We start from the raw sequence: 26,422 nt of genomic DNA, 5'->3' as shown, positions 1-26,422 counted from the left end.
CGCAGACACAAGAGATCTTGCGTGCGCATCTGTGTCTGCGTGTCAGTGTGTGAGCTGACTTTACCATCTGGCCTGGCTTCATGTAATCATATATTGCTGAGGATTAACTTAAGCTGAGTGGGGCACCGTGTAACTGAGTACCAGAAAAGGAGAATTTCACCCGAAAATCAATTTTTTTTCTTAATAGTAAATTGATATGTCCACTGGTAATATGGTAAAAAATATCATAATTAAAACATACCAGTTGTCTAGATGGCAGCCTCACTTCCCAGATAAATCTGCTGAAGTGGCCTGTTCTGCTTCACCACACCCACTCTCGGTGTCGTAGCTACGCACAGCTGGTTTCAGAAGCAGGATGCAGCCAGTGTCTAGACGGCTTCAACTGTTTTTATTTAACCTTACGGCAGCAAAGGGATCAATAAAATAAAATAACATGGAATTAGGGTGTAGTTTCCCCTTAAAGCCTGGCAGGTGAAGCACGAGTTGACCTGTCCGGAAGTGAGCTTATGGGGCCCAGTTGCCAGGTGGTGACTTCCTTTCTCTCTCTCTCTCACACACACATGCACACACACACACAAAGAGCAGTTTTACTGGGGGAACCACCCCTCCTGTTCCAGGCAGGCCGGTGTTTTGGTACTCACCGACTCTTGTTTTTTTTGCTCGACCCTTTTCCGATCCTGTCGAGTTAGCGACGAGCGGTAGCCGTGATTTCCTTCGTGAGCCGGTCCCTCCCGTGGGCGGCAGGGCACGGAAGCCCCCTGACTGATCCCTCACGTCACCGCACACCCGCGCTGCCCCGGGCAGCTCCCGGCCCGCACATCTGTTCCATACCGACCCCACCTCCCACGCTCCGAGCGGCCCAGAGGCCTGGGGCTGGGCTCATAGACTGACAGAGGAGCTTGTGGCTGACATAGGGACAGTTGTCTTGATGGACAGATGTATAGACAGAGGAAGATAGGGACAGGTGTGTGTGTGTGTGTGTGTGTGTTTCTTTGTGTGTGTGTGTGTGTGTGTGTGTAGACACACAGACAGACAGACAGACACAGGTGATCATAAGGCATAGGAACAGTAATGTGTGTGGTCAGATGGACAGACACTGTGGGATGTATAAGGCATACTGTACAAACAGCCGTGTCTGGAGATGGACAGATGTATAGACCGAGGAATATAGGGACAGGTGTGTGTGTGTGTGTGTGTGTGTGTGTAGACACACAGACAGACAGACAGACACAGGTGATCATAAGGCATAGGAACAGCACTGTGTGTGGTCAGACAGACAGACAGACTCAGAGAGACGGATAAGGCATATTAACAGCTATGTGCAGACAGACAGACAGACACACGGATGCATACAAGCCACTGCAGCTGCGTGGTCTCTTTCATTTGGTGGTTGTCATGGAGACCAAATCTGTCCAGCAACTTGCCCAATGCTCGAACTTTCCGAGATCCAGGTCATGTCTGAAAGACTAGATGGGCCTCTGCAGAAGGGCAGCACATGGAACGCCACAGGGCCTTCACACCACCCACTCAGCACTGCCCTACCCTGCAGGGCTGCCCAATCAGAGCCTCTGGTCTTTGCGGGCCTGTATGATGCCCGTTGTGTGAGGAGTCCTACTGTGACACAGTCGGGAAGGTGAACTCGGCATTGTAAATCTGCTTAATCTGGTAAACATACAAGCTCTGATGAATGGCTTTAATTCTCGCCCCCGCGTAATTCGACTCTGAAAAGGCGACCTCCTCTTGAAGGAGGGTTTAATGCTTGGCTGTGAAGGAAAGATTGGGTTTCTTTCGTGCGCTGTTGGATGCTGCGAAGGCTGCTGCTAGATCAGAGTTTCCTTATTTCCGTCCACTGGCAGCGTTCTCTGTTTTGAAGGGCCTCCCAATTTCTCCATCAAATTGAAAGGGTGGCTGCCGTAGCCAGAGGAATTGAACCTTTCCCGGGGGGTTTAAAAATAATTTGGCAGTATGGGAAAGAGCGCTTTCTTTTTCTTTCTGGTAATCATTCTGTCATCTGCCAGATTCACGGTTGAAAAGGCTTTGCGTTTGTGTTCTCCCCTTTTGAGTTTCACGCAGCGTGGGATGTTTTTGTGCTGCTACCCGAGCAGTTAACAGCCCTCATTTCTGTTCTTTCTCAATTCACAATGAGGTGTGCGCAGACAAAGGAATCAGAAACGTGGAAGTAATTATTCCAAGAAATGGCTCATTGCATAGTAGACATTTACAGAAGCACTAAAATCTTACTTTTTGTGCTTAGTCATTCAAAACTAATGGCTGAGCTTCTAACATTGAAGAGAATTCTGTAAATTTGGACTTAAATTTGATAACTACACTGTTACAACCGCTGAATGCTTTCCTTTTAGGTTTTTACATATTACCGCTTAATGTGTTAATGTGTGTATGAGTAAAGCACAGAAAAAATCACTGTGGCACCGGAAATACTTCCACACTGAAGCTTTCAAGGACAGGAGTTTTGGCCTTGTGTTCCAAACACTAAAACACTCATGCCTCACCATCTGCAAACAGTTTCACAACAAGTTGAGGTCATACTTTTTGGTGGTACGCTTGTCCTTTTAAGGTTATAAAGATGCCAAAACGAACCGTGAACAAGTTAGGTATGTGCAGTTTTGCCTATTAGGCTGCATAGCTACCAGTTTCTTTTCCCTGAACACCAAGACCAGAATCAACCAGAAAAGAGCCACCAAGATTTTCAGTCCTGCCTGTGCCACCTGGTGGTCATTGATGGAACTGTGCTCCAGTGGATTCTCTGTGTGCATACTCTCCAAGATGATCTGTCCAAACCCCTGCCACGCCCAGGGTTTAGTAGATCTGCAGATGTCAAACTGTATAATCTTTTCATGTTGTAATGATAATACTTTATTATTTTCCTGGTTGGGTTTCTCTGGCTCTGATATGAATTCATTTGAAAGGTGTGATGGTGTAAATCCATATGTTTTCCTTGCCAATGCGTTCAGCCTGGTTAATTTAGTCTTCCAAAGTCCTTTTTAAAGCCTGTCCAAGAAATACATTCTCTTAGTTTCTAAATCTTTTCATCCTTATGTTTATATATCCTAAAGGTGCAATGGTGTGTTTGTCAAGGTTACTGCTGACTGGAATAGCAGAGTGTAATCTGAGTGGTTTGAAGGTAAAAGGTTGCATTGAGCCTGGGGGCCAGGATTTGTGAAAGGGACAGGGTGAAGCATACAGAGAGCCCTGCTCTCACCCCCCACTACGGAACTAAAGCTACTGTGAGAGCACACACACCTACACTAATCTCACACACACTCCTGGATTGCCCTGCCCCCACCCAACTCCGTCTGTTTTCATCAGTCACAAGGTGCATTCAAGAGCAACAAAACTTTAATGTAAAGGATGCTGAACTGAGAGCCTGTTTGGGGAACATTGCAGGTACGGAAGCAGAAAGGTTAAGAGAGTAAAACAAACGGCACTTCATATACTGTGGCCAATTACTCATTGACATACCCCACCACCAGCTTTGCAGAGCCGATGTTCCCATCCCAACGACACACCCACAGAACATCTCCTGAGGAATGTAGCAAAGCATACCAAACCGTTAAGAGTGAACATCCTGCTCAAGACCGATCAGAACGAAATGGAATATTCTGGCTACTGAACGAGTTTCTGATCTCTCTCTTTACGCAGGACGACATGAGTGACTCGCTGCGCGATTACACCAACCTGCCAGAGGCGGCGCCTCTCCTCACCATCCTGGACATGTCCGCCCGTGCCAAGTACGTCCGCGACGTGGAGGAGATCACGCCCGCCGTGGTGGAGCAGTTCGTGAGCGACTTCCTGGCAGAGGCGCTCAAACCCGAGCCCATCTAGTGCAGAAGCGGAGGGAAGGAGAGTTTTCAGTTGGACTGCAACCCATTCCTCCCCCACCCGCCATCCCCGCTCCAGAATCCTCTTCCTGTCACCTTCCCCAACCCCCTCCATCTCCCTCACCCCCAGACTGTTAGAACAGAGCATCACTTTTTTTTTTACAGACATGTCAACCTTTATTTTTAAACCTGTGTGTCCTTCAGTCCTGAGGTCCTTCTCTTCTGTGATGTATTGCGCCACCTGCAGGACTTTTTCTTCTCGTTTTCGGGTGAATTACAGGACTTAAGCCAAGAACCATGCGCCGTCCCCAGAGGGCATCACAAACTTAAGTTCTTTCTCTCTTGTTGCCTGTTAGTTTATCAGAATTTTTTGTTTTTCTTTTTCAAGAATCTGCTTTCTTGCCAACCAGTTATGGAAAAAGTTAATTAAAGCAATAAACAGTTAAACTAACAAACTGAACTTGATATGGGTATCCTGGTCTCAGCTTTTATGTTTGATATCTCTGGCTGTTCTGTATGATTAAAAAATGCTGCTGAGGGTTTTCCTAGTAAAAAGAACATATTTCTGCTTGTGTTTGTGATCTTGACACAATTGGCAGCATCGCTTGCCTGGTTAATAGCTTTACGGTACTAGAATACACCATTGCCAGTACCATAGCAGGATCAACATGATTGTGCACTCAGCAAGATGCATCTGGGCATTTTCAATACTTCATTTATTCTAAGTTATTTGAGATCATTTTAAGTTACACAAAACATGGGCACGGATATCCTGTTTTGTTTGAATCTATCTTCCCTAATATTTCAGACTACTTATCTTGGTTTAAATGTGCCAATTTACTTGCGTTATTCTGTCTGGCAAAACCATCAATCTGAATAAATAAAGCCTTACTGATAGTTTTCAATCAACCTTCCAAGTCAGATCAGAATGTCCTGGCAGAATAATCTTGATATGTACTGAAATATTTTTGTCAAGTAAAACTTGAAAGCAGCGTGTGGCTGCAAACAAATGTAATATCAGATTACTGAATCCAAATCCCGATCAGAATTAAATTGATCCTAATTTAACTTTTTGACAACTGGTATTTGAAGATGTAATCCGGATTGAGTGACATATCTGATTTTCAGAGTATGGATTAATAGAAAAGAAATTTGTGTGGATTATTAGGTATTATTGGGGAAACCCCTCATTCATTATATATCCATCCGTGATCATTATTTGGCAGTTTTTATAGTCTTGGCAGCCTTTGTCTCTTCATGTAAGCGCCTCTAGCTGCTAATCGCTTCAAATCTGTGGTGTCAAGCCTGGGCAGAGACAGTGAACGAAAGGAGGTGTTACCAGAGATTTAGAACTGCCCGGTTTCATATGCAGAACACCATGACAGAAAGCTGCATGGACTAATTAGGGATTTTATATGAATAACCCCTGCATGCATCACTCCATATTAGACAGAATCTTGGAATAAAGATGGTGTTGCTGTGTCCGATCTGGAAATCCTACATTAAGGATTGCATATTCCATTTTGTAATGTTAAATTCACACAATATAAAGATATACGGATTTTAAAGCTAAATAAAAACACTTCCTTTTGATGTGAAGTACACTGTCATTTCTAAACGAAAGCTTAATTTGAGTTAACTTGTGATTGGCAGGGCATTTAACCGACGCAGTTTATTGGTTCTGGGCAGTATAAAAAATAATTGCTTTCAGGATTTTTAAAACTGAACAAAACAGGCTTAATATAATTGTATTTGTTTTCTTCGATTCTTTATTTCAGGGGTAACAAAGTGTAAGTGCATATTTCATGATGTCACTAAAATGTCCAAATTGATGTTTCTCTGAGTTTTCTCCCTCATACGTCCACAGCAGGGGACACTGTTTCAGCAGAGCGCAATCCTCAACTGAAAATGCAGAAATTCTCCTTCTTAAAAAAAGAACTCCAAGCTTAATTGAAGCATATCCACAAACGTGTGGTTAGTAACTGAGCGCACTGACACAAACACAGATCCTTTTCTGTTTCTCCTCAGTGAGGATTTTTTTTTCTTAGTTTTGAATTAATATTTTTTCTTGGGGTAATAAAAATCTAAGCGAAGCAGTTATTTCAATATACCATGGGGAGGCTGGACTGTACACTGGGAGCCACAGCCATCCTGTTATTGTGAGATGTACCATGCCTGAAACTTGGCAATGCAGACATTTTCCAGCAGTAGAGTTAACAAGGGAGGAAAGCGATTACTTTTCCAAACCCACTGGCTGGATTCAGGAGGAATTATGAAGTGAGTGTGATGGCTAGTACACAAGGGGACTTGCAGTGCCTAAAGCGGGAAGCAAATTTGGAAAAAAGCACACAAATATAAAACTGGAATATTTATAGCATGTAATTTGGCCTGCAGTTTACGTAGTCCCTTTAGCTAACACATGAAGACGTATTGTTAGCACATGATTCAGTTCAGGGAACAGAAATCCTTGAAGTGAGTATGGAGGCCTTATTTCTCTGAAAAAATAGATTATGAGGGAAATGGTGAGATTAACAATATAAACAGACACAAACCAATACAAGCCCTGAAGCTGAGTCAAAGAATTTATACACAATCATGATGCTGAATACAGAAAACGCAAAAACACAAATGAGTCACGGTCATGGCATTTTGATTCTTGATTTCTCTCCAGCCTGCCCTGCAAGTATTGTAAGCTGTCGCTTGCCCTCATACAGAATAATGCCAGCCGCAATAGCACAGTTTAGACTGTCCACCCCTGTAACCATGGGAACACAGAGCCTTCTGCCATCAGTTCTCTCAGCTAACTGAAGGGCTTCCAGGCTGAGTCCGTGAGTCTCTCCACCAATCACGAGCGCGGTGTGACTCTGGACCCAGTTTGCGTGGTAAAGCTGGCTCTCTACGGCTGGGAGAGAGAGCTTGGGGCGTTCCTCCTCCTCCTCCTCGTCAGAATCCGACTCGTACTCGGCACCGTATTCCTCGTACCGCATGTTCTTGCGGTTGGGCCTGCTGCTCACCCAACCGTAGTCCCCAGCTTTTTTTGGTGGCCCGGATGACTCCTTGTCTCCATCCGTCTCCATTCCACTGCAATTGTCAGCCAGGTGGACAGTCACCGTGGTCGGGAGGTACTTGGGGATAACTTCCCAGTCCAGGTTGGGAATGATGGGAACACGAAAGTGGGCGCCCATCGCTGCTCGTAGTACTTTCGGCTCCCAGACATCCACGCAGCCTGTGCGGGGGTAACAGCACATAAGAACAGCACTGCAGCCAGGAAATAAAGCAGGATCTTTTGCATTAACCTCCTATGTATTGGTTATCAGAGATTTAAGAAAAATTGAGAGGGGAACCATTTCCTTCAAAGTTCAAATTTTCAGAGTCAAATTGTTTTACAACATACTCAAGCAATAAAAAATGTTGCATTGACAGCATTCAAGTATAAAATGACAGTTGTAGTAAATGTGAAATCTAGACTACTGTGTGAGTTTGTGTGAATGGAGTACATTCATGAAGGACTAAAGCAAAATATAGCATTTGGCCCCTTCTACCAGTTCTGTGGTGGGCAAGAACTGCTCCTTGGTTTGTTGCATATGCTCCAATGGTTGTACATGACACGTTGCTATGTTTACAGTAACAATGGTTCACTAAGGTAAATCTAACCTTCCTCACCCCAGGGGCTGGTGACATACCCTTGGTTAGCAGCACGCTTTGACAGCCTGCAGCAGCCGCACAACGCAGAATGGTGCCAACGTTTCCAGGGTCACGCACATTGTCACAGATCAGGTAAAGCGGCACCGACTGGTTGCGCTGTTCTGGCGGGAAGACTAGCCTAGACGCATCTGGACGCGCAAATATAGCTGTATAAAAACAGAGATGCAGGTCGTAAATTACTGAAAGGAAACGCTATCTCAGGTCCAATATCGCTGCACTAATTCACTGTCACAATTATTAATACATTCAACAGTTATTTACCAGTAATGAAAAGCAGCAGTGGCACATGGTGTAATTCATTAAACATTCTGATTTATAAATTAATATATTAAGACCAATTAATACATAAACTCGTAGATTTTACTCCATTGTTGCAACTCCAACATCCGAACGGTGTAGCCTTCCTTCCAGGCGACAAAAAAACTTAATCCTTAACGCACCCATAACTCCTTGCGGTGTCACAAGGTCGGACCACATCTTGATGTCCTCGAATTTCACTTTAACCAGGCTGGCGCGCCGCAGCTGTTCCAGAGGCAGCTCACGCAGCCGCTCCACTGTGCTGAAGAACAGAATCTGCGGAATGCCCCCTGCCGCCAGGGCGTCACAGATCAGACGCTTCCCCTCTAGGAGCACCTTTCCCTGTTGTTCCCGAAACTTCCTGGAGCGTGCAACGCTCACAGCTCTCCTGTAAAGACAACAACACACAGTAAGAACCTAAATGCCACTAAATTAACGGAGTCCTTTCATCCTAAAGTGGAAAAACTAAATGTCAAAAGTAGTGATCATTTGAAGAGATTAACCTGCCTGGCGCAAATGATTACTGAAAACCATTTGAGTTACAAACGGAATTATGTTTTAAAGTGTCAAATCATGATGTTTCCAAAAACTGAGGTGTAAAGGTAAGTAACGCTTACAAATTAAACGTTTAAAGTGTACTGATGTGATGGCAAGCCAAATACAATCTAAAATGTAGACAGTGATCAAATTACCTAACTGTATGTGACTGCCTAACAAACACATTTTCTTTTGCTATTCGTGAAATCCAAATAGCCACGATAATGTGGCTAAGTAGCCTCCTTACGCCAATCTCTTGTCGCCAGGGAAGGCCTTTTCATATCGCAATCCGGCCAGCTCATCATCAACAGAGATTTTGTCTGTCGTCGCTTTCACGCTTCGTTTAGGATCCCTCCAGACATCCGAGTTTACAAACTCATTGATCTCTGTTTTCTGTTTGTTTTTCCCACCCGATTTCATTGCAACATAGGTCTGGTGGCGCTCTGACCGCTGGTCAACGACTCTGACATTGTTTTGTTTTGTTTCTGTCCGCTTTTCGACTTCATCCTCTGGGTGCAACACCTTCACTGGACGGCGTCTTAATGCGCGTACGTATCTCTTCAAGTCGATACACGGGTTCTGTTTACTTGTAATGAATGTAGCGCTAACTTCTGATGCCAAGAGACGACAGCCCATGCTTCGTATGAACGCCGCCATTTTATTTCGAATAGGCATTCGATTGATTGTGTCTAGTGTGTATACAGCGCCTACCAGACATTGCTGTCCGACCACTGAACTGTTCATTGTGCCCACTGAGTTTATGCAGTTCTTATCGTCCCCGACCCACAGACAGTTCTATGGCCGATAGGCCGACCTTATCTTTTAACCTCCTTGTACCCGACAGGCAGAAACATATTCTATGTCTACCAATTTAGTGCAACCACAGTTCTGCGAGTGCAACTTCCTAATGACATTGAGGGAATGAGGAATATATTATTAAACAGGAACCAAAATCAGGCCAACAAGTAATTCTGTGTTGCAGACCTACAAAACGAAAGAAATATGTAATCATAACCAAAGTATGCCTATTCGCCTAAAATTTCACAGTTCCATTGACTATACTATGCAATGCATTTAAACCATATGCCTACTATTATAGCCTTATACTTTAAAAATCTTTTTTTCTTTACAGACTTTCCTTTCTCATTTTCCTAAAGAGAACTTAAAGAGCCCTGCACTCAATTTTCTTCAAAGACAGAATGCATTTGTACTCAAGGCTGGTATAAGCATGTTGCTCTTCAGGTTGTCATTTTTCATCAGAGAGAAAGCTGCAATTACATTTTGGAATCAATTCAATGAATATATTGTCAACCTCATATGTTCTACAACACAATGCAAGCAATGTTTTTAACCAGTCTGTCAAAAGGTTGGTATGATGTTTTGCTATCAAGTTGCTGGTATATACATACAATGAATTAGGAACTGGAGAATGTGTCTGCACAAACACCATACTTTGCGAAGCCACCCTTTGTTACATTACATTACAGGCATTTAGCAGATGCTCTTATTTAGAGAAACTTGCACAATGTTTTACGTAGCATTTATATTGCGTCCACTTACACAGCTGGATGATTCAATGCAGGTTAAGTACCTTACTCAAGGGTACAACGACAGTGTCCTACTGCTCACCATAGCTTCCCCATTTTAAGAAATTTGTATGTGTCAAAAGGCCATAGCTTTACAATGAGGCAAATTTACTGGCCACTTGGCATCAAAGTATTTAGCATATCAAAAATTAAAGGCCAATTATGAATTCAAAAGTTTTAAAGTGATACTTTGCTTTCATTTAAAATATAATTTCAGTTGAAGTGTATGATATAAATTGGCCCAGACATTGATGTAGGTAGGACATGGGATGTAGACCATTTTAGACGTTCAGAAGATTTGACAATCTGTCACATTAAAAATGGCTGGTATTGGGGCATTTGGAGGCTTGTGGTGTGAAGCAAGGAAACACTTCAGGTAACTCCAAAGCAGCTTGCACCGTGCTATGCGTCCAGAGGTTGTAGATGCGTATATTGCCTGATTATTCAAAAAGTACATTTAATATTATTTTTGGTTGAAACTATTTATATTCTATGACATGCAACCACCCAAGAAAAGAAGTGCCAGCACGAATGCCCACACACACACACACATACACACAGACTACATCTTGCTATTTTTTATTAATGATATTTTAGGACGGCACATACAGTCATACATTCCATAAGTATTTGGACATTGACAAAGTTATTGTTATTTTAGCAGTCTACCACAGCATATTGAAGTTGAAATTAAATAACATGAGCTCAAAGTGCAGACCTTCAGCTTTAATTTGAAGGTATTTACATCCAAATTGGTTGAACGATGTAGGAATTACAGCACTTTTTATATGTGGTCCCCCCCTTTTTAAGGGACCAAAGGTAATTGGACAATTGGCTGCTCAGCTGTTCCATGGCTGGGTGTGTGTTATTCCCTCATTATTTAATTAACAAGTAAGCAGATAAAAGGTCTAGAATTGATTTCAAGTGTGGCATTTGAATTTGAAATCTGTTGCTGTTAACTCTCAATATGAAGCCCAAAGAGCTGTCACTGTCGGTGAAGCAAACCATCATTAGGCTGAAAAAAAAAAAAAAAAAACCCATCAGAGAGATAGCAAAAACTTTAGCCAAATCAACTATTTGGTATATTCTTAAAAAGAAAGAATGCACTGGTGAGCTCAGGAACACCAAAATATATAAAATGTATAAAAATGGTTCTAATTCCGACATTGTTCATACAATATTTTCGAAAAAACCCTTAAATTAAAGCTGAAAGTCTACACTTAAATAACATCTTGATTGTTTCATTTCAAATCCATTGTGGTGGCGTACAGAGCCAAAATGATGAAAATTGTGTCACTGTCCAAACACTTTTGGACCTGACTGTAAGTAAACAATTCATGTCAAGTGTCATGCATCCATGATGAATAAAATATTGTGCCTCTCGCAGTTGTGACTGAAAAACACATTGTATTACAATGTAGATGCCTATTTAAAAGTTAAAACTACTATTTGGTGAACAGCTGTAAAACAGAAATCTCCCTTGAATCCAAAACAGTGTGGGATTAATTGTTCGATCAAGCCTAATTCATTAGAATGTCAGTTGGAATGAAAACAGGTGCATGCAGTGGGTCCCCAGGACCACTGCTCACATCTATATAAAGATCTCTCATCTCTCCTGTGCCCCTCTATGTCAAGGTATGGGTTCACTCACCTACACACTGAGACTGCATGCACCAGGGAGGACCATATGTGCCTCCACTCAGTTTGCCTTGGAGGCCATACAAACAGCAGATGCACATTCACTCAAGTGCAAAATCAGCATTTGACAAGAAGAGGCCTCTGATTCACCATGGAATATTGTTTGGCTCTTGACCAAGCACCCCATGCTCTGCTCTGTATTTTAGTCAGGTTAGCCCGGTCACAGTCCTGATTGGATCAGATCCTTGGAGTATGTTGAGTTTTTTCTGCGTTGCACTACTCTGTATTAGGCAATGGACAAATGGGCCTGTCACAAATGTGTAACTCTTGCTTGACCTATGGAATGAATTAATTCTGCATATGAATGTAACCTAGATTAAATCCCAAAGGACATGTTCACATGTTGTATGTGGAAATTAAAGTACAACTGTGAGCGCGACCGAAATTTGCGCAACTGAATTATTGTTGGCACTGCTGAGTCTTATAAGGAACCTGCAAAACTGGATTTGCATAGGTCCCGCTACACCAAGCAAGGCACGACAATCACGTGTCATCAGTATGAAAGCAAGAGAATATATTATGTCAGACATGGAAAGGGGTGGATCTCTGAAGAGATAAAATACCACAGTACAGGTTTTTAAAAAATCAATACTGAATTTGATTATGTGCTTGGTGAAAATTGATTATTTAAAAAAAATTTTGAAATAAAAAAACATGCCTGACATATATTACTACATAATATTGCCAATGTAACATGTATAACCAGTCCTCTATGACCAATGTCCAATATGTGTACAGCTGACCCATGTGTCAGAGAGACAAGGTAGCATATTGGAAAATTCTGCAGCCCATCCTGCAAGTGCTGCGTGCTCTGGCCCAGCAAGCGTTCAGCTGATGAGCCCCAGGGTAACTCTCCTGTTTATTTCATTCAGTGGGAATTCTAGAGATGTGCTGAAGAGAATGGCCACACCCTCTGCTACATTTTTTACCCAGATGCTCCAGATTCACATCCTCCTTCATAACGTGCTTTTCTCTCTTCATGATCTGCAGAATACAAGGCAGTGAATTATTTCTGCAATTTAGGTGATGGTTATTTTCATGTAAAAAGAGAGATTCAGTCATGTCCTCTGTTGGTTTTTAGACAGATCTGAATAAAGACATTGCTGCACAGTGCTTTCGCTGCGTAGCCTAGTTATTTGGTACTGAACTGGTTGCAGTTGTTTCATCTTCCCGTGCTTTCGCCGGCATATTTAAATATTCAGCAGACATGCATGCTCAGGGAATAATTTATTGCTCTTCTGAAATTATTCATTATTCAAGGAAGGTCAGTGGTCGGTGCTTTTCGGATATGCCTGCATATTTAACGTGCTGGAGTAGGATGGGTGAAATGGTCGTTACGTAGCTCTACGTAGACTATTGGATAGCAACGACGTGGGCGGGTTTGTGATTTACGTCTGCACTGTTGACTACACAAACGAAGATTATCTTGTTTATGTCGGTGCATTTAGATAATAGGAGTGATTTTAGACGAATGATTCGCCCTATAGATTACAGTTAAACCAAGTTTAAGTAGCAAATAACTGGAAAGATGTTTTCAAGTAGGTCATAGCAAAAAGATAGTCGCCGTGAATAGGAATATCGTGCACATCGTGAACTAAAAATGTCACTGATTGACAAGGCGATGAATGATAGAGCTCACAAAATAAAAACTTAACAAATCAGGTAAAGTGATGGGAGCCGACATTAGTAAAAACAACAAGGTAAGCGTTGTGGAGCATCCAGTATTTTGTCTGTGTTTTGAACTTCACACTTTCCTGTCCTATTTTGCACGGTATGAGCGATCTGGAGACGTATAACGGTAACGTTAATAAACAAATAGGGACTGCTGTGACATTTTTTTCGGTTGCAAATCAATGTTAGTTTGGTATATAGCGCCGTGTCTTGATAAATATTATATTCTAGTTGAAGTTCTTTTCTTTAGAAACATTGTATCGATATCAAATGCACTAAAAGGTCTATCATGCCTAAACATTTTGTTGTGTTTTAGTCCTTTTTATTTCGATATATTTCAATGGCTTTCGTTTCAACCCTACATTTATAGTGGTTTCTTAGTCTTATGCGATTTAATCAAACTGACTAATTCCGCCTGTTTAATGCGGTGGAATGTTTAACGTGATGACGCGCACAGCGCCTCCAGCGTTATGGGCTCTCACATTATGTTCACATTGTGCTCACTGTATGTTGTTTTCCATGATGTCAACTTCACTGGAACTCACTGGACAAAGCAGCGTAGTGTGATGCAAAAAGAGATCACACGCCATTTATATCGCAGTACAACTGTAATAAGGAAAACGGTTCACTTTGGTTTGGTTTATTATTGTGAAACTGACTTGTTTCAAAACTGACTGGATTCGTTTTTAAACTGGTATAATTTAATTTGCAGTGGTAAATTTGGTGTTGATCCTGTGGGTTCTATGTCCCACTGCAGGAGCAGCCTCCGTCCGAGGAGGGGCGCTGTGCCTCAGGGTGGAGGGGCTTCCTGTCCAGTGTGGGCATCTCCGTGTCATCGGGGCTCTGTCGCCTGGGCGCGCGACGCATGATCCGGGAAAAGGGTGCGCCTCTCCCGGATGATCACGTGTTCCAGTCCATCCCTGGCCCAGAGAGGCTCCGGATGGAGTGGTCACTACCTGGGTTCATCTCCATGTTCCTGCCTGAGTTTCCACACCGCAACGTCCCAGGACACGAGCATTTCCAGGTGTCCTGCTATGTTATCCCTACACCCCATTGTAATAGATATGCACACTGACTATATGATTAATTTCATTCATTTAGTGACAAGAGACAGTTTGCAATCTGTGTAACAGCTTGCCAGATCATATAATATAGACAGAGATCCTTGGGGTATTTAAGTCCAGGCTTGACACAATGCTGGATTTGTAGTGTAATTGGTGAGCCTAGATTGGCTGGATGTCCTATTTTAGTCAGTATTTCTTCTTATGTTGTTATGAATTTCCACGACACTGTAATGTGTTATCTCTACCCCCATTCTACTAGAAAATGCACTGCCCATTTGATGACAGCTAATATTGAGAACTTTGAAGGTGACTAGGGGGGACTTCATAGAAGTCATAGGGTTGCCACACTGGTCTTGGATATTCAATTGACTTTAATGCGCATGTTATTCTACGTTGTTTCCTTGCGATGCATCGGATGTACAATTTAAAAAGGCCTGTGATTTTCTGCTTATAAATCTGCTTTGTGTAAACACTGGCCTGGAAACTGGCAGATGGAGAGCCAGGATTTCTACAAATAGACCAGCAAGCATTTGGCTTTGGCTGGCACTTGTACTCTTAAACACCTTGCTGATCTTCATCCATTACATTACATTACATTACAGGCATTTGGCTGACGTTCTTATCCAGAGCGACAACAAAGTGTATAACCATAACCAGGAACAAGTATGACGAAACCCCTAGAGAGAAGTACCGGTCCAAGTGCAGGGAACAACCGCATAGTTCAACTTGGACCCTGATGGTTAAACTGATTAACACTAACAACGAGAACGGCAACAACGCAATCTATGGAAAAAAAATACAAGTAGTCGTTAAGACAGTTAATGCACCTAAGTCACTTACGAAACAGCTGCCTAGTTTACAACCCTAAGCTTAGTCATTTACAGGGGGGAAGGGAGGGATGGGGAGAGGTGCAGCCTGAAGAGGTGAGTCTTCAGTCGTCGTTTGAAATGGGTCAGTGTCTCAGCTGCTCTGACCTCCACAGGGAGGTCATTCCACCATCGTGGGGCCAGAACAGACAGGAGACGTGTTCTGGAAGTGCAGGTGCGAAGAGGGGGAGGTGCTAGGCGTCCTGAGGTAGCAGAACGGAGGGATCTGGCTGGCATGTAGGGTTTGAATATCTTGTGGAGGTATGCTGGGGCTGATCCCTTGACTGCCTGGTATGCTAGGACCAATGTTTTAAATTTGATGCGAGCTATAACAGGCAGCCAGTGGAGGGTAGTGAGCAGGGGAGTTACGTGGGAGTGTCTGGGGAGGTTCATCCAGTCATTTGTTTTGTCTTCTAGGTTCTGGGCTGCATAGCCAAAGGCTCCTTTGGCCCTATACTGAAAGTGAAGGACAGGTCTAAGCAGAAGACTTATGCGGTGAAGGTCAGTTCATATTTTTTCCAGTCCTGGGGTTTATTCATAAAATTATTCATTTGGCATTTTGTAGCCACTCTTATTCAGAGCAAGTTGCATAATTTACACACCATCCATTTCTGCAACTGTGTATTTACTACATTCAGATTATGTACCTTACTTAGGGGTACAATTACAGTCTCCTGGGATTTGAACCCCTAACCTCTGAATTGCAAGATCAGATCTTGTAATTAATTTTACAGCACTCACACACAGCTGTAGCCTTCTTAGCCACCCTAGGCGGGATTGTGGACTGGGGGTGGGGGGCGGGTGGTGGGTGCCTTTGACTGTCATGGATGCAGTGCATGGATTCAACCGCCCCCTTCCCTTCATTTGGTGCCCCACTGCCCACCTAGATGGATGGCCTAGAACCAGCTCTGACTGCACTGAGGGCCTGAACAATGCGCAACAGATTCAGCCGGTTTTTAACCACTGTCAGAACTACAGTTAATGGCCCATACACCTTCTCTGGGTGTTGTTTGGCCACGACTGCGGCTAAATTGGGCCAGTTATCCTTGTGGATACCGGTGGTCATGCCCCTATGCAAGAAGTGGACAGCAACCCAAAGTGCAGTATTATGGGATTTTGTAATGTTAAGCAGTTGCCATTTTTCAGAAGAATTGCAAAGTGCAGCACACATGCCTTCCAGCAGATAAAGGTATCTAGATAGCCATTAATGTTGTGAGATGTCATTGTGTGTATTATCAAAAGTAAAGAAGCAAAAATGCACATGCAGGAAACTCCAGCACTAAGTCATGCACTAATCATAATAAGGTACAGTAAGCCATTGCCCTGGAGGGAATAATTCCGTCTGATGTCACAAGTACAATGCAGTGTAATCCGTTTATTCAATGGTGATTCAAATCTATGTCCAATCACTGGCTCCCATGACGATAGTTAAAATCCTAAATGAAATTGAAACCATAACCCCCTTTGGTTTGTCATGATGGCTACTTCAGTTCAAGAGGGATCTAATTCCATTTTTGTCATGTTAGATTTCTTCTTTATTTGCTTGTCTTCTATTTGTCCAAGTTTTTATTTGTGTCTGTTTGCTAGGTTATTCCCAAATCTGAAGTTTTAAGACAAGGGGTGCTAGAGCAGTCGAAAGAGGAGGTCATCATTCAGGTACGTCCCAGTTTGGTGCTGATGTGTTCTTCCTCCCTTTCTGACCGGTCTTACAGCTGGAAGGTTACCGCCCGCTCTCTTCCGTGGGTGTTTAGTCTTGCAGGTCCTGAGTGTCAGGAAGACTGTTTACACACCATGGGCATATCTTGCACTGCCCTGAATTCACACAGTTACAAAAAAAAGAATACATCCTGATTCCACAAGGGAACTGGCAGGCTTTTCCCAGACAATGTAGCAGCCCTAAAAACCTGTCATTGGACTTGGGCCATTAGAGGGAGATTTGAAATGCGTGAATTGAAATGTAATGCCCTGTGATTTTAAATGGGTACATGCGTTCTGCAGTTTACCACGGCCAAGCCCATCAGTGCCCATCATTCCCACTGCACTGAGGTTTTAAATATTCCTGTGACTTCAGGCATTTTCTATTGACGTGTAGAATAACAGGGTTATTTAAGCACCTCTTTTGTTTAAATGTATATAATCCTCGACAGCAGAATGGGAAAATCTAGCACACTCATTACAGGAGTGAATTTCAGTACACAGTAAGTTACTTTTGGCACAAGGGTGATATTTTTTCTTAGTAGCATATTATAATAAAGAGAAGGTTTACAGTACATAGGGCTTACTGTATATATTTTGATGGATTATATAGAAACCCCTTGGAAGCCAGAGCTGAGAAGCCTTCATTGAAGTCTCCTTGCACTCGGGGCTTGGCTGGTGTTAACTGCCTGTGTTGTTGTTGTACTGACTGTTGCTTTGCAGAGGCAAGTGCGGCACCCTTTTGTGCATGACCTGCAGGACTGCTGGCAGACACAGCGCCACCTCTACATTAGTGAGTGACTTGCGGTGCTTGTGGCCTAGTCCAGCCCCGCATCCCCCCCCCTCGCACCGTCCCACCTGCCCTCCTGTGTGCTGGCTTCTATCCTTTCCGTGGCTGCCACCAGGAAGGGGTCCCTCCCTCCCCTCCCCAAAGCAGCTCTGTCTGACCCCCGCCACAGCCCTGCCTCGCCAGTCACTCCCGTCATCACTCCGGACACGCCCTGCTGGGGGGACAGTCAGGCCGCTGATTCGCTCCAATGTTCCCGGAAGCAGAGGACGGAGATGCGGGGCTGTAGCAGGGTGGTAGTAGCGCTGTAGTAGCTTAAAGGTGCAGTAGCTCTGTCATGTGACTAGTGGGGCTCCTCCGTGCCCTCAGACGCAGCGCGGCTAGGTGTTCCCCCAAAGCTCGGCGCACACCTCGAGAGCAGCTGCCTTTGTGCCTGTGCCTTTCTGTCCCCGCTCTGATTTTTCATTTTTCCAGAGTAAAGCAACTCTCCTCCCTGTGTCGGCACCTACACCTAACGCCCAGTCATAGTTTGTCGTCATTGTGCTGAGTACATTGGCAGTGTAAGAGTTGGATAGTGTAATGTGATGAGTCATTCCTGATTATGTCAGAAAAAACATTATGAGTGAAGGGGAGTGGCTGTGCTGTTGATGTTAATTCATTTCATTCTCAGCCCACAGTCAGTTAGTTCCTCCTCCCCCTTTGCGGTCCAGGGAATAACAGGTTCTTTGGGCTGTGGAATAAAGCTGTCAGTAAAAAACCCAGGCGAAGCCATAGCAGCACTTTTTCCAATGGGTGCCATGTGTTATGTGCACAGCCTCTGCTAATCCCACAAGTCTAATACCCGGCTGGATTATCTGCCGGTCTTGGCACTTAAGCCACAGTAACTTTTTCCATTCAGGGCCATGCTTAGATTTTCTTCCATATGTTATTGGTTGGTAATCCTACTGTGCCTACCCATAAGTGGGTTGTTTGTGAATGAATCTTCTCAGTGAAGAAGGGAGAATATCTCCAGCACTTGTGATATTGTGAAAGGCAAAGTGTCGCCTAGCAACTGGCGGGCCAGAGAAAGGATAAGAGTTGCTTTCAGCTTTTCTGTGTTTCGCGCCTTCAGGTGTGGCCAGAGGTTGGTTTGTGCATTTCTCAAACCCTGAGCACTCCTCTATGGCCCCCACTGCCCCCACCCCACCTCCTGATGCCCCAGACTGACCACCGAAGGGCAGCACTCTGTTTCCCCACACTCCCTCACTTCAGTCCCTCAGTGATGACGGCATTATCCCTCGACAATGTCACCTCACCCTGTACCACACGTAGCATTGCAGGGACAATGCTAATATGTCAGCCTGTGGATAAATGGGTAAGAGTTTACTTGACCTATATACCACAAAGCTTACATAACACCACTATAAAAATGACATTGCTGCATGCTGCATCATCAAGTATGCAGCATGCAGCAATGATTTTTCAATCAATTATGAATCTCTTTTATAAAATGCACATAATACATTATGACAGTGTCACATGCTGTAATGCTCTGATGACTGGTTATGAGGGCTATGCCATTACATGTATGACATGTTTGTGACAGTGTTTTTGTAGTCTTTATGGCATTTAGGTCAAGTTAGTGTTAACAATAAATGGTTGTGACTTTTGGCACATTGATATGAAGACCAAACAAAATTTGTGAGCATGCAAGATACAAACTAGGACACTATCCACAAACATTTTTGTCTGCAAAATCACAACCAGAAATCATGATACTGCAGAAATAAAATCTTGAGGAAAAAAGTCTTACCTTTATAGGTTAACCTTGGATTCAGTGGTTGTATGTCTGGTGGTATCATAAGTTTCTAACAACAATAGTTCATTAGGAGGGATACAGTAGACTGCTGCTTTTGAGGATTCAACTGTAAGGTATTTGGCAACAGATGTGCAGACTTGCCGAAGGAAATGTAAAATCACAACCAAAGCAATGTTTTAATCAAATGCCTGCAGTCAAAAATGAAAGCTTAAATGAGTAAGTTGAATATTTTTAGTGGATCAGTAGAAAGAGGTTCACAGAGCAGAATGCAACAATAAATGTCAGCTCTGATAGTGTTTCGAACTCAGTGAAATTGCACTCTTATGTCTGTTTGAGAGAGTGCAGCTTCTTATCACACACAACCTCCGTTGGCAATTCGGGCTTGCACAGACACAAATCAGAGGAGGACGGTTTTGCAGGCGCAGCAGGGGTCACCGGTCCACCTTGAGACCCTGCAGTTCATCAGGCTGGAACCTTTCTATCATTGGGTGATGCCACAGCCAATTGTGCATCACCTTGTGGTGCTGCTGGCTTTAGGCCAGGCTGTGGCACACTTTGACTTACAATTATGCATACAGTTTGTGGCTATTAGACTGTTAGACCTTTAGTTGTGGATACAGCATGTGACTTTGATCCTGTTAATCTATTGGCACATGGCTCTGGAACTTGGGCCTATAGGTATTAATGCTGTTTGTTATTGACTGGTTTTCATCAGCAGTCTCACAAGATGCCAGGCCAGTTTTTACTTGGGTAGCTTCCATTTTTTCCCCTGTGCGGGTTTATTTTACACCAAGACCACAGACAGCAGAAGAAGAAGAGAGGACCCATGCATGCAAGTGATCCACACTTTCCATGAGACAGAGGGGGCAATGGCATGGAAGATGGATTTGAACCATTTCTTTTAAAGATTTTGGTGGACTGTCTGAGCTGTTGGAAGACAAGATCAGGACATGATCAACACCGCAAGGAAGCTGATCCTGTTCATCCCATTTTTAATGGAAAGCTAATAAAACCAGATCCTCTGCAGTACCCTTTCGCTAACCCAATGGCACCTGCCAATGGGTCAGGGTATGTGCTTCCTCTCCCGATTGGTGTGTGACTGTGCGTCTTCCCCCACAGTGTGTGACTACTGCAGCTCAGGAGACCTGTACACCTACTGGATGCTGATTGGACAGTTTGACGAAGATGCGATCAGGGTGTTTGCAGCAGAACTGGGCTGCGCTCTCGGTGAGTAGAGTAGCGCTCTTCCTGGAGATGAGATTGACAAGCGACAACCCCAGTGAGCTTGTGTGTAGTCTCGAGTATTTAGGTATACCCACGGTCTGGGAGACTGCAATCTGGCGTTTCTGTTCTGCTGTTAGTGCAGATACTGCTCTTTATTTATGGGTTCTTTGCCTCCTTTCACCCTTTATTCTTTCATGACTGGCAGGCTTCCTACATGACTTTGGAATCATTCACCGGGACATCAAGGTGAGAGTCGCATTGGAAGTACAGATTGCTTCGAACACTGGAATAAAAGTATTGAGAAAGCATTTTGATGAAAGTTATGATTTATGTTGTGTTTTGCTATTAGCATGTGAGTTAATGCATTCTGTGTGGTTTGTTTTTATGGAAAACACTTGTCTGAGCCTTTTTTCTTTTTTCAAGATGGAGAACATCCTCTTGACTGATCAAGGTAATAACACATACACTAAAACCAACACTAGAGGGCGGTGTAGCCTAAGAATTATTGAGAAACATTCTGGAACATTCTGACTCCATGGTCTTTGGAATCGTCCATACAATCACAGTGCTCATTATTAAAAACACACAGCGCAAATATAGATATAAAATTATTAATAAAGCTGATTCTACTGAATTGTAAAATGGTGGTGTCTTTGAAAGGAAACTGTCATTATTTGGAATGGATTTAAGCAGAATTATGAATTTGGTGAAGGCTTTGTTTTTTCTGTTCTGTGTGGTCTGATACAGGACACCTTCGATTGGCTGACTTTGGACTGTCCCGTCGGCTGGAGCAAGGAGGAAGGGCTTTCACTATCTGTGGAACAATCCAGTACATGGGTGAGAATTTTATGGGCTGAAATGATAATTCGCTCAATAAAAACTTGAGTGTCAGTATATTCCCCCCGGTAATTTATTTAGGAATTATATTTCTCTAAATGGTCATGTAGATTGTGTGATGCATTTAAATATCAGCACAGTTCAGACTGCTAAGTGTGCACTCTGCTCTACTGGCACAGCCCCTGAAGTCCTGGGTGGGGGTCCCTACAGCCATGCAGCTGATTGGTGGTCCTTGGGCATTCTGCTCTTTTCATTGGCTACAGGAGAGGTAAGGCCATACACAGCTGCATGCCATTTTGCATTGTGTATATGCATCTTTTCAGTGTGTTTGTGCTTTCATACTGTTATACATCCGTGGTCTTCTTACTGTTATTCTTCTTATAATTATTATAGCCTTAATCATTATTTAGGAAATAAATAATTGGCTATTTGAATTAGCATCCGGTTCTGTCCAAATATATGTGAAAGTCTTCACCTGTAAACGATGAACTCTGTTACAAAGTCACATTTGAAGTGAATAGTAATGAGAGATTTTGAGATTTCAAAGTAAGGACATGGTTTCTGGGCTCTCTGCTACCCCTCTATAAAATACATTAATTTCCCCCTCTTTGAATTGTTGGCCTGGCTCAAGGTTAGGCCCAAACTGAAGTGAATTGTAATGAGTTGTGCTGAAGTACGTGTGTTCTGTTTGGCCTCTCTGTGATGCTCCCAGTTCCCTGTTCCCCCGGAGCGTGACCACTGCAGCATGCTGAGGAGGGTCCGCAGCTTCTCCTACGAGATGCCCCGGACCTTCAGCCCCCCGCTGGCCCTGCTGCTGACTGAGGTGGGCACTCCCTCTCTCCTGGGCCCTGGTGGCATTGGGGCGCAGATTTGAAGACGCATACAGTGAAATTAGTTGTTTGTTGTTTATTAATTAAGTCTGAAAAGCATTTTGAAATGAGGGTAAATAAATGAGGGTATTCTCTGTCTTTCCCTAACCCCCCGGCTCTTCTCCGTTGCCGTGGGCGACGCAGCTCCTTTGCAAGACCCCGACGCGGCGCCTGCGAACCCTCGAGCGCTTCAAGAGGCAGACGTTTTTTCGGGGCACCCCTTTCGACTCCCACCTGCTGCAGAAGACGCCCATGGAGCTGATCCTGGAGCTGAAGGAGCACCCCGACCGGCCGGTCAAAGCGCAGCGGGGCATGAATCAGGACGCCTTCCAGAACTTCGACTGTGACCTCCTGGACTCCCCCGTCAGCACCACAGACCTGTCCCCCGCCCTGGTGAACTTTGACCTGAGCCGAGCCCCCGCCCTGGCCACCGCCACAGATGCGGCCTTTGTGTAACGAGCGACTGGCGGTGAGTGAGTCAGCAGGCCCAGCCAAAATTACAGCTGTGTGCTTTCAGGAGGAGGAGTGAAAATGCAGAGGTTCTGAGTGGAGAACATTATTCACTCTTTATTATTATTGTTTATAAGTTACTAGATTAGTCTCAATGAGTTTGAAAATCTCTTATAAGAGAAACCTAGCTGAAATAAAAGCACAGTTACAGTGACCAACATAAAGCATAAACATGGTATGATTAGTAGAAAGCACGAGTTGAGGTTCCATAGTTGTTAAAGTCATGAGTAATTCTTTGTCCATGATGGACAGTGTACTGATTCTATAATGTTGGGAAACTGTGCCAAGTGCTTATGTCCTGTTTCTTATTCTACTCGATCCCAGTAAATTATTTCAAATTTTCCACCTCATTTGTCAGAAATAAAGCTGAGATTACATTTCCCTTTTGCAGCTTTTGTTTGCAATAAAATCACTAATCTCAGGTTATAAGGCTTTTAACCTTCAATGAAGATTTAAAATAGTTTTAGAAACATCACTACAACATTTTTGTTATACACACAAGGGCAACATTTGCACAGAAACAATTATTTTATATACAGAACAGACTTTATTTCCAGGCATAGATTTGTACTTTGAATCATTGCCTATGCTTTACCCTAAATGTTTATGTACAATATATTTAGTGCATCTAATTAGAGCTTGAAAATTGAAGTTTTTTGGAGCAAGCACCTTACTTTTTAAGTCAATGTACTATAACGGAGGATATGCAAAGCACAGAAATTCAGGTATCTTCATCCATCGATCAATCCAGTCTTCCAAACCACTAGATATGTTTGAAACAAGACTGTCTTGCATTGCTGCTGTATTTCTGCTAATTTTTCAGGCTGTTTTATATATGAGAGAACCGTTTAATCGTTTAGTAGTGTCTGAATTTGGAATTTTTAACAGAACACTGCCTCCTTTTAGTGCCAGTGGATGCAGATTGGAATACTGTCTTAAACAGATTAATGTGTTGTTATTGTATTAAAACCAAAACTTTTGTTAATGTTGTTAATGTTATGCAGGGAAATATTCATAGACATTCCTAATCAAGACCACTGCCTTGCTTTGTCTTATTTTGTATCTCTGTCACAGGCATGTGTCTCTGTTAACAGCCTTTTGACATAAATTAAATTTGATATTATGTAGCAGAAAAGGAAGATGATGCCATTAGCATGATTTTTCATGTATCAACTGTGAAATTTTTATAATTACCTGTAGAGAAGTACCTCCCTTTCGATCAGATCTCATCTCAAATGTCTGTCTCTTCGGTTTAACTGCCAGATGCTTTTTAATGTGAATTATATTTGTGTCACGTGTCAGAAAATATTATTGAATATTATTACTGTATGTGTCAAGTTGTTGCCACTAGGAAATGTCATCGTTTGTTTTGACAATATTTTTTTTAGTTTGTGTCGTATTAAAACATTAAACATGCACATGAATTAAAAGATTGTGTTTGCTTGTGCGTCAATCAAGGGCATTTTATGGCTTATATAGTGTATTTTGACTATTGTACATGTTGAATGTTTGAAGCTATTGGGTACAAGGTAACTAGGTAAATTGGATGGACGTTAAGCATTGCGACCTGGAACCCTGTGCATGAACGCTGGTTACAAAGCAATAAGGGTACATTGGAACAATACAAAGAACTGTCCAAAGATATATAATACATGCTCAGGGTTTTACTCGTGGTCCAGTAGAATTATCACTGTCAAACCTACAGGGTACTACTGCAACATCCAAGTTCAGAAGCTTCCAGGAATGGGTGTGGGGATCTCCCATCTATAAAAGTCCCTGTCAGGCTTTGCTGGCTTGGATTTGCTATTAGTTCAACAGAAACTAAAATCTGGAACTAAAATCTCTTGGATTGAATTGGGAGGGGGGAGGGGTCTTATAGAAAGTTAAATATAACTGCAGAAGAGCAAAGCTGAGTGGTGCTTTCTATGAAAGTGTGTGTGTGTCTTTGAAATGCTCGCTCTTTTCTCTTGTTGGTCTGATTTTAGTGTGACCTATTTTGTGGGAACAGCAACACCCCATAAGGGAGTGAAATTAATAGGTATTAAAATAGAAAGTTATATAAAGCATCTTCATTGTTATCATTTTAAATTGGATAACAAAGGAAAAATATATCACCCACATTCAAAAACATATTAAAATATGTCACATCCCGAAAGGAAGTAGCTAATTATAATGTAGAACCTCTACATTCTATGTCTAAATTTAAAATTCTTGAAAGACCAAATAAGTGTTCTTTGAGTACCTGGGTTTCTATCATCATGCCCCAGCTTTCAATTTGTAAGAAATATATTAAAATGAAAATTTTAGCATTTAGCTTCTCTCCATATATTTATTTTTCCTCATAACCACGCACCATGCATCATATCTATTGGTGGGAAAATGAGGTTTAATCAAAAATGGGTGGAGCAACATATGCCAACAGTCACTGAATTTAACCAATCATTGTATTTGGCTATAGAGAGGACATACTTTTGACTGGTTCAAAGTCGATGATTGATGGTTCATTGTTGTTGGGTTAATGAAACATCACTCTCCAATCACCAGTTGCAGCAATTGTTGCATTATGAATAAAATTACTTGTAAATATTACAGTTGAAAAAATGATATCCAATGAGTCTTCCATTTCACTTATCAAACATCACACTAGCTTATTTAAAGCCTCTCTCTGTCCTTTGAGCAAGTATTGGCTGTTTGGCTTTTATTCTGTTTGCATAATTAATATTTCATACACAAAACACTGTTGTGAATGGGTCTGGTCTCTTTTCGAACTTCATTCGTGTGGGAGCTGGACAGTGTGTTCCTTTGCTGTGATTTACATCTCTGCAATGAGTCAGCACACTCTACAGCGTGTGGAGGGCCCAAGCATTCTTTTACAGGATTTTCCCCCTTTAGCTTACATTAGTGCATTATGTCTGACTTCACGATTTATCCATTTTCTCTCATTATTCATCAGCTTGTGTTTCAGTCCTTTCTCAACGGTAATTTTGTCTCCGCTGCTGATCGTTCTTTTGACAGATTGGTCATAGTAATGACCTTTTTTTCCTGTCCTTGACAACAAATCGCAGTGATCTTGATTTCAGCTCTTTAGATCCAAGAAATCCTATTCCTGCATTGATTGATTTGGCTCATTAGTTCATGTGTGAGAGAGGATTAAGTTGTATGTACATGCCACCAAAAGACAGAGCATAGTTTTATATTCATGATTTCATGTACATTTCGGTGTCGTAGCCTATTTAAACTCCTTTAGATGAGTGATTGAAATGACTGAATGGGAAGATGGGAATTTGTTTTTGACAAGAATTTCATAAGAAACATTAAAATAAATCGCATGGACACAGAAATTGCATGATCGACGTGAACGATTGATTGATTCCGTGGACATCTGTACACAAAGTTGAAATAATTTTGGTTCGTTTGTTTAATGTTTGTTTGTTTTTTT

At 42.6% G+C, this 26,422-nt stretch overlaps 3 protein-coding genes and 1 long non-coding RNA gene across 9 annotated transcripts in view; 2 read left to right on the top strand and 2 right to left on the bottom strand.

The window, feature by feature from the left end:
• LOC135263404 (nucleoredoxin) overlaps positions 1 to 4,304 on the top strand; it is a 51,646-nt gene extending 47,342 nt beyond the window's left edge. The window contains exon 8 of the mRNA XM_064351374.1: positions 3,661 to 4,304. Coding sequence (XP_064207444.1) covers positions 3,661 to 3,843 — 183 coding nt within the window. The 3' untranslated portion in view covers positions 3,844 to 4,304. The remainder of the gene's footprint in view (positions 1 to 3,660) is intronic.
• On the bottom strand, positions 1,006 to 1,355 carry LOC135263405 (uncharacterized). The gene is made up of 2 exons (XR_010332455.1): positions 1,214 to 1,355; positions 1,006 to 1,135 (listed from the first exon to the last, which is right to left on the bottom strand). It is a non-coding gene; the product is annotated as an uncharacterized LOC135263405 (long non-coding RNA).
• A 2,099-nt stretch (positions 4,305 to 6,403) lies between the features above and the next one.
• On the bottom strand, positions 6,404 to 9,318 carry mrm3b (mitochondrial rRNA methyltransferase 3b). Of its 2 annotated transcripts, XM_064351367.1 has the most exons (4): positions 8,626 to 9,318; positions 7,985 to 8,229; positions 7,523 to 7,690; positions 6,404 to 7,065 (listed from the first exon to the last, which is right to left on the bottom strand). In XM_064351367.1, exons 1-4 carry the CDS (start codon positions 9,120 to 9,122, stop codon positions 6,479 to 6,481), a joined length of 1,497 nt encoding a protein of 498 aa, XP_064207437.1. In that variant the 5' UTR covers positions 9,123 to 9,318; the 3' UTR covers positions 6,404 to 6,478. The 2 variants fall into 2 exon arrangements, with proteins under 2 accessions (XP_064207437.1, XP_064207438.1); XM_064351368.1 differs by lacking the exons at positions 7,985 to 8,229; positions 8,626 to 9,318 and adding an exon at positions 7,806 to 7,956.
• Positions 8,111 to 24,413, top strand: rskrb (ribosomal protein S6 kinase related b). Of its 5 annotated transcripts, none has more exons than XM_064351371.1 (12): positions 8,111 to 8,250; positions 14,097 to 14,357; positions 15,681 to 15,764; positions 16,851 to 16,919; positions 17,682 to 17,751; positions 20,663 to 20,770; positions 20,973 to 21,013; positions 21,191 to 21,218; positions 21,515 to 21,604; positions 21,784 to 21,872; positions 22,317 to 22,427; positions 22,618 to 24,413. In XM_064351371.1, exons 2-12 carry the CDS (start codon positions 14,199 to 14,201, stop codon positions 22,927 to 22,929), a joined length of 1,161 nt encoding a protein of 386 aa, XP_064207441.1. In that variant the 5' UTR covers positions 8,111 to 8,250; positions 14,097 to 14,198; the 3' UTR covers positions 22,930 to 24,413. The 5 variants fall into 5 exon arrangements, with proteins under 5 accessions (XP_064207441.1, XP_064207440.1, XP_064207443.1 ...); XM_064351370.1 differs by having other exon boundaries at positions 8,112 to 8,250; positions 14,091 to 14,357; XM_064351373.1 differs by lacking the exon at positions 8,111 to 8,250 and adding an exon at positions 8,262 to 8,443.
• Positions 24,414 to 26,422: the final 2,009 nt, after the last annotated feature.

The sequence above is a fragment of the Anguilla rostrata genome, chromosome 9, assembly GCF_018555375.3.
Source record: "Anguilla rostrata isolate EN2019 chromosome 9, ASM1855537v3, whole genome shotgun sequence".
Lineage (NCBI taxonomy): Eukaryota > Metazoa > Chordata > Actinopteri > Anguilliformes > Anguillidae > Anguilla > Anguilla rostrata.
Note: the sequence above shows the minus strand (reverse complement) of the source record. Positions and strands in the feature narration are given on the sequence as shown.

Coding starts and splice junctions, on each gene's coding strand:
- mrm3b (XM_064351367.1), bottom strand. CDS start 9,122: ATGAACAGTTCAGTGGTCGGACAGCAATGTCTGGTAGGCGCTGTATAC. Junction 8,230..8,625: donor CCTGGCGACAAGAGATTGGC/GTAAGGAGGCTA, acceptor TTGTCTTTACAG/GAGAGCTGTGAGCGTTGCAC. Junction 7,066..7,522: donor AAGCGTGCTGCTAACCAAGG/GTATGTCACCAG, acceptor ACCCCCGCACAG/GCTGCGTGGATGTCTGGGAG.
- rskrb (XM_064351369.1), top strand. CDS start 13,333: ATGGGAGCCGACATTAGTAAAAACAACAAG. Junction 13,363..14,090: donor ACATTAGTAAAAACAACAAG/GTAAGCGTTGTG, acceptor GTCCCACTGCAG/GAGCAGCCTCCGTCCGAGGA. Junction 17,752..20,662: donor ACAGCGCCACCTCTACATTA/GTGAGTGACTTG, acceptor CTTCCCCCACAG/TGTGTGACTACTGCAGCTCA.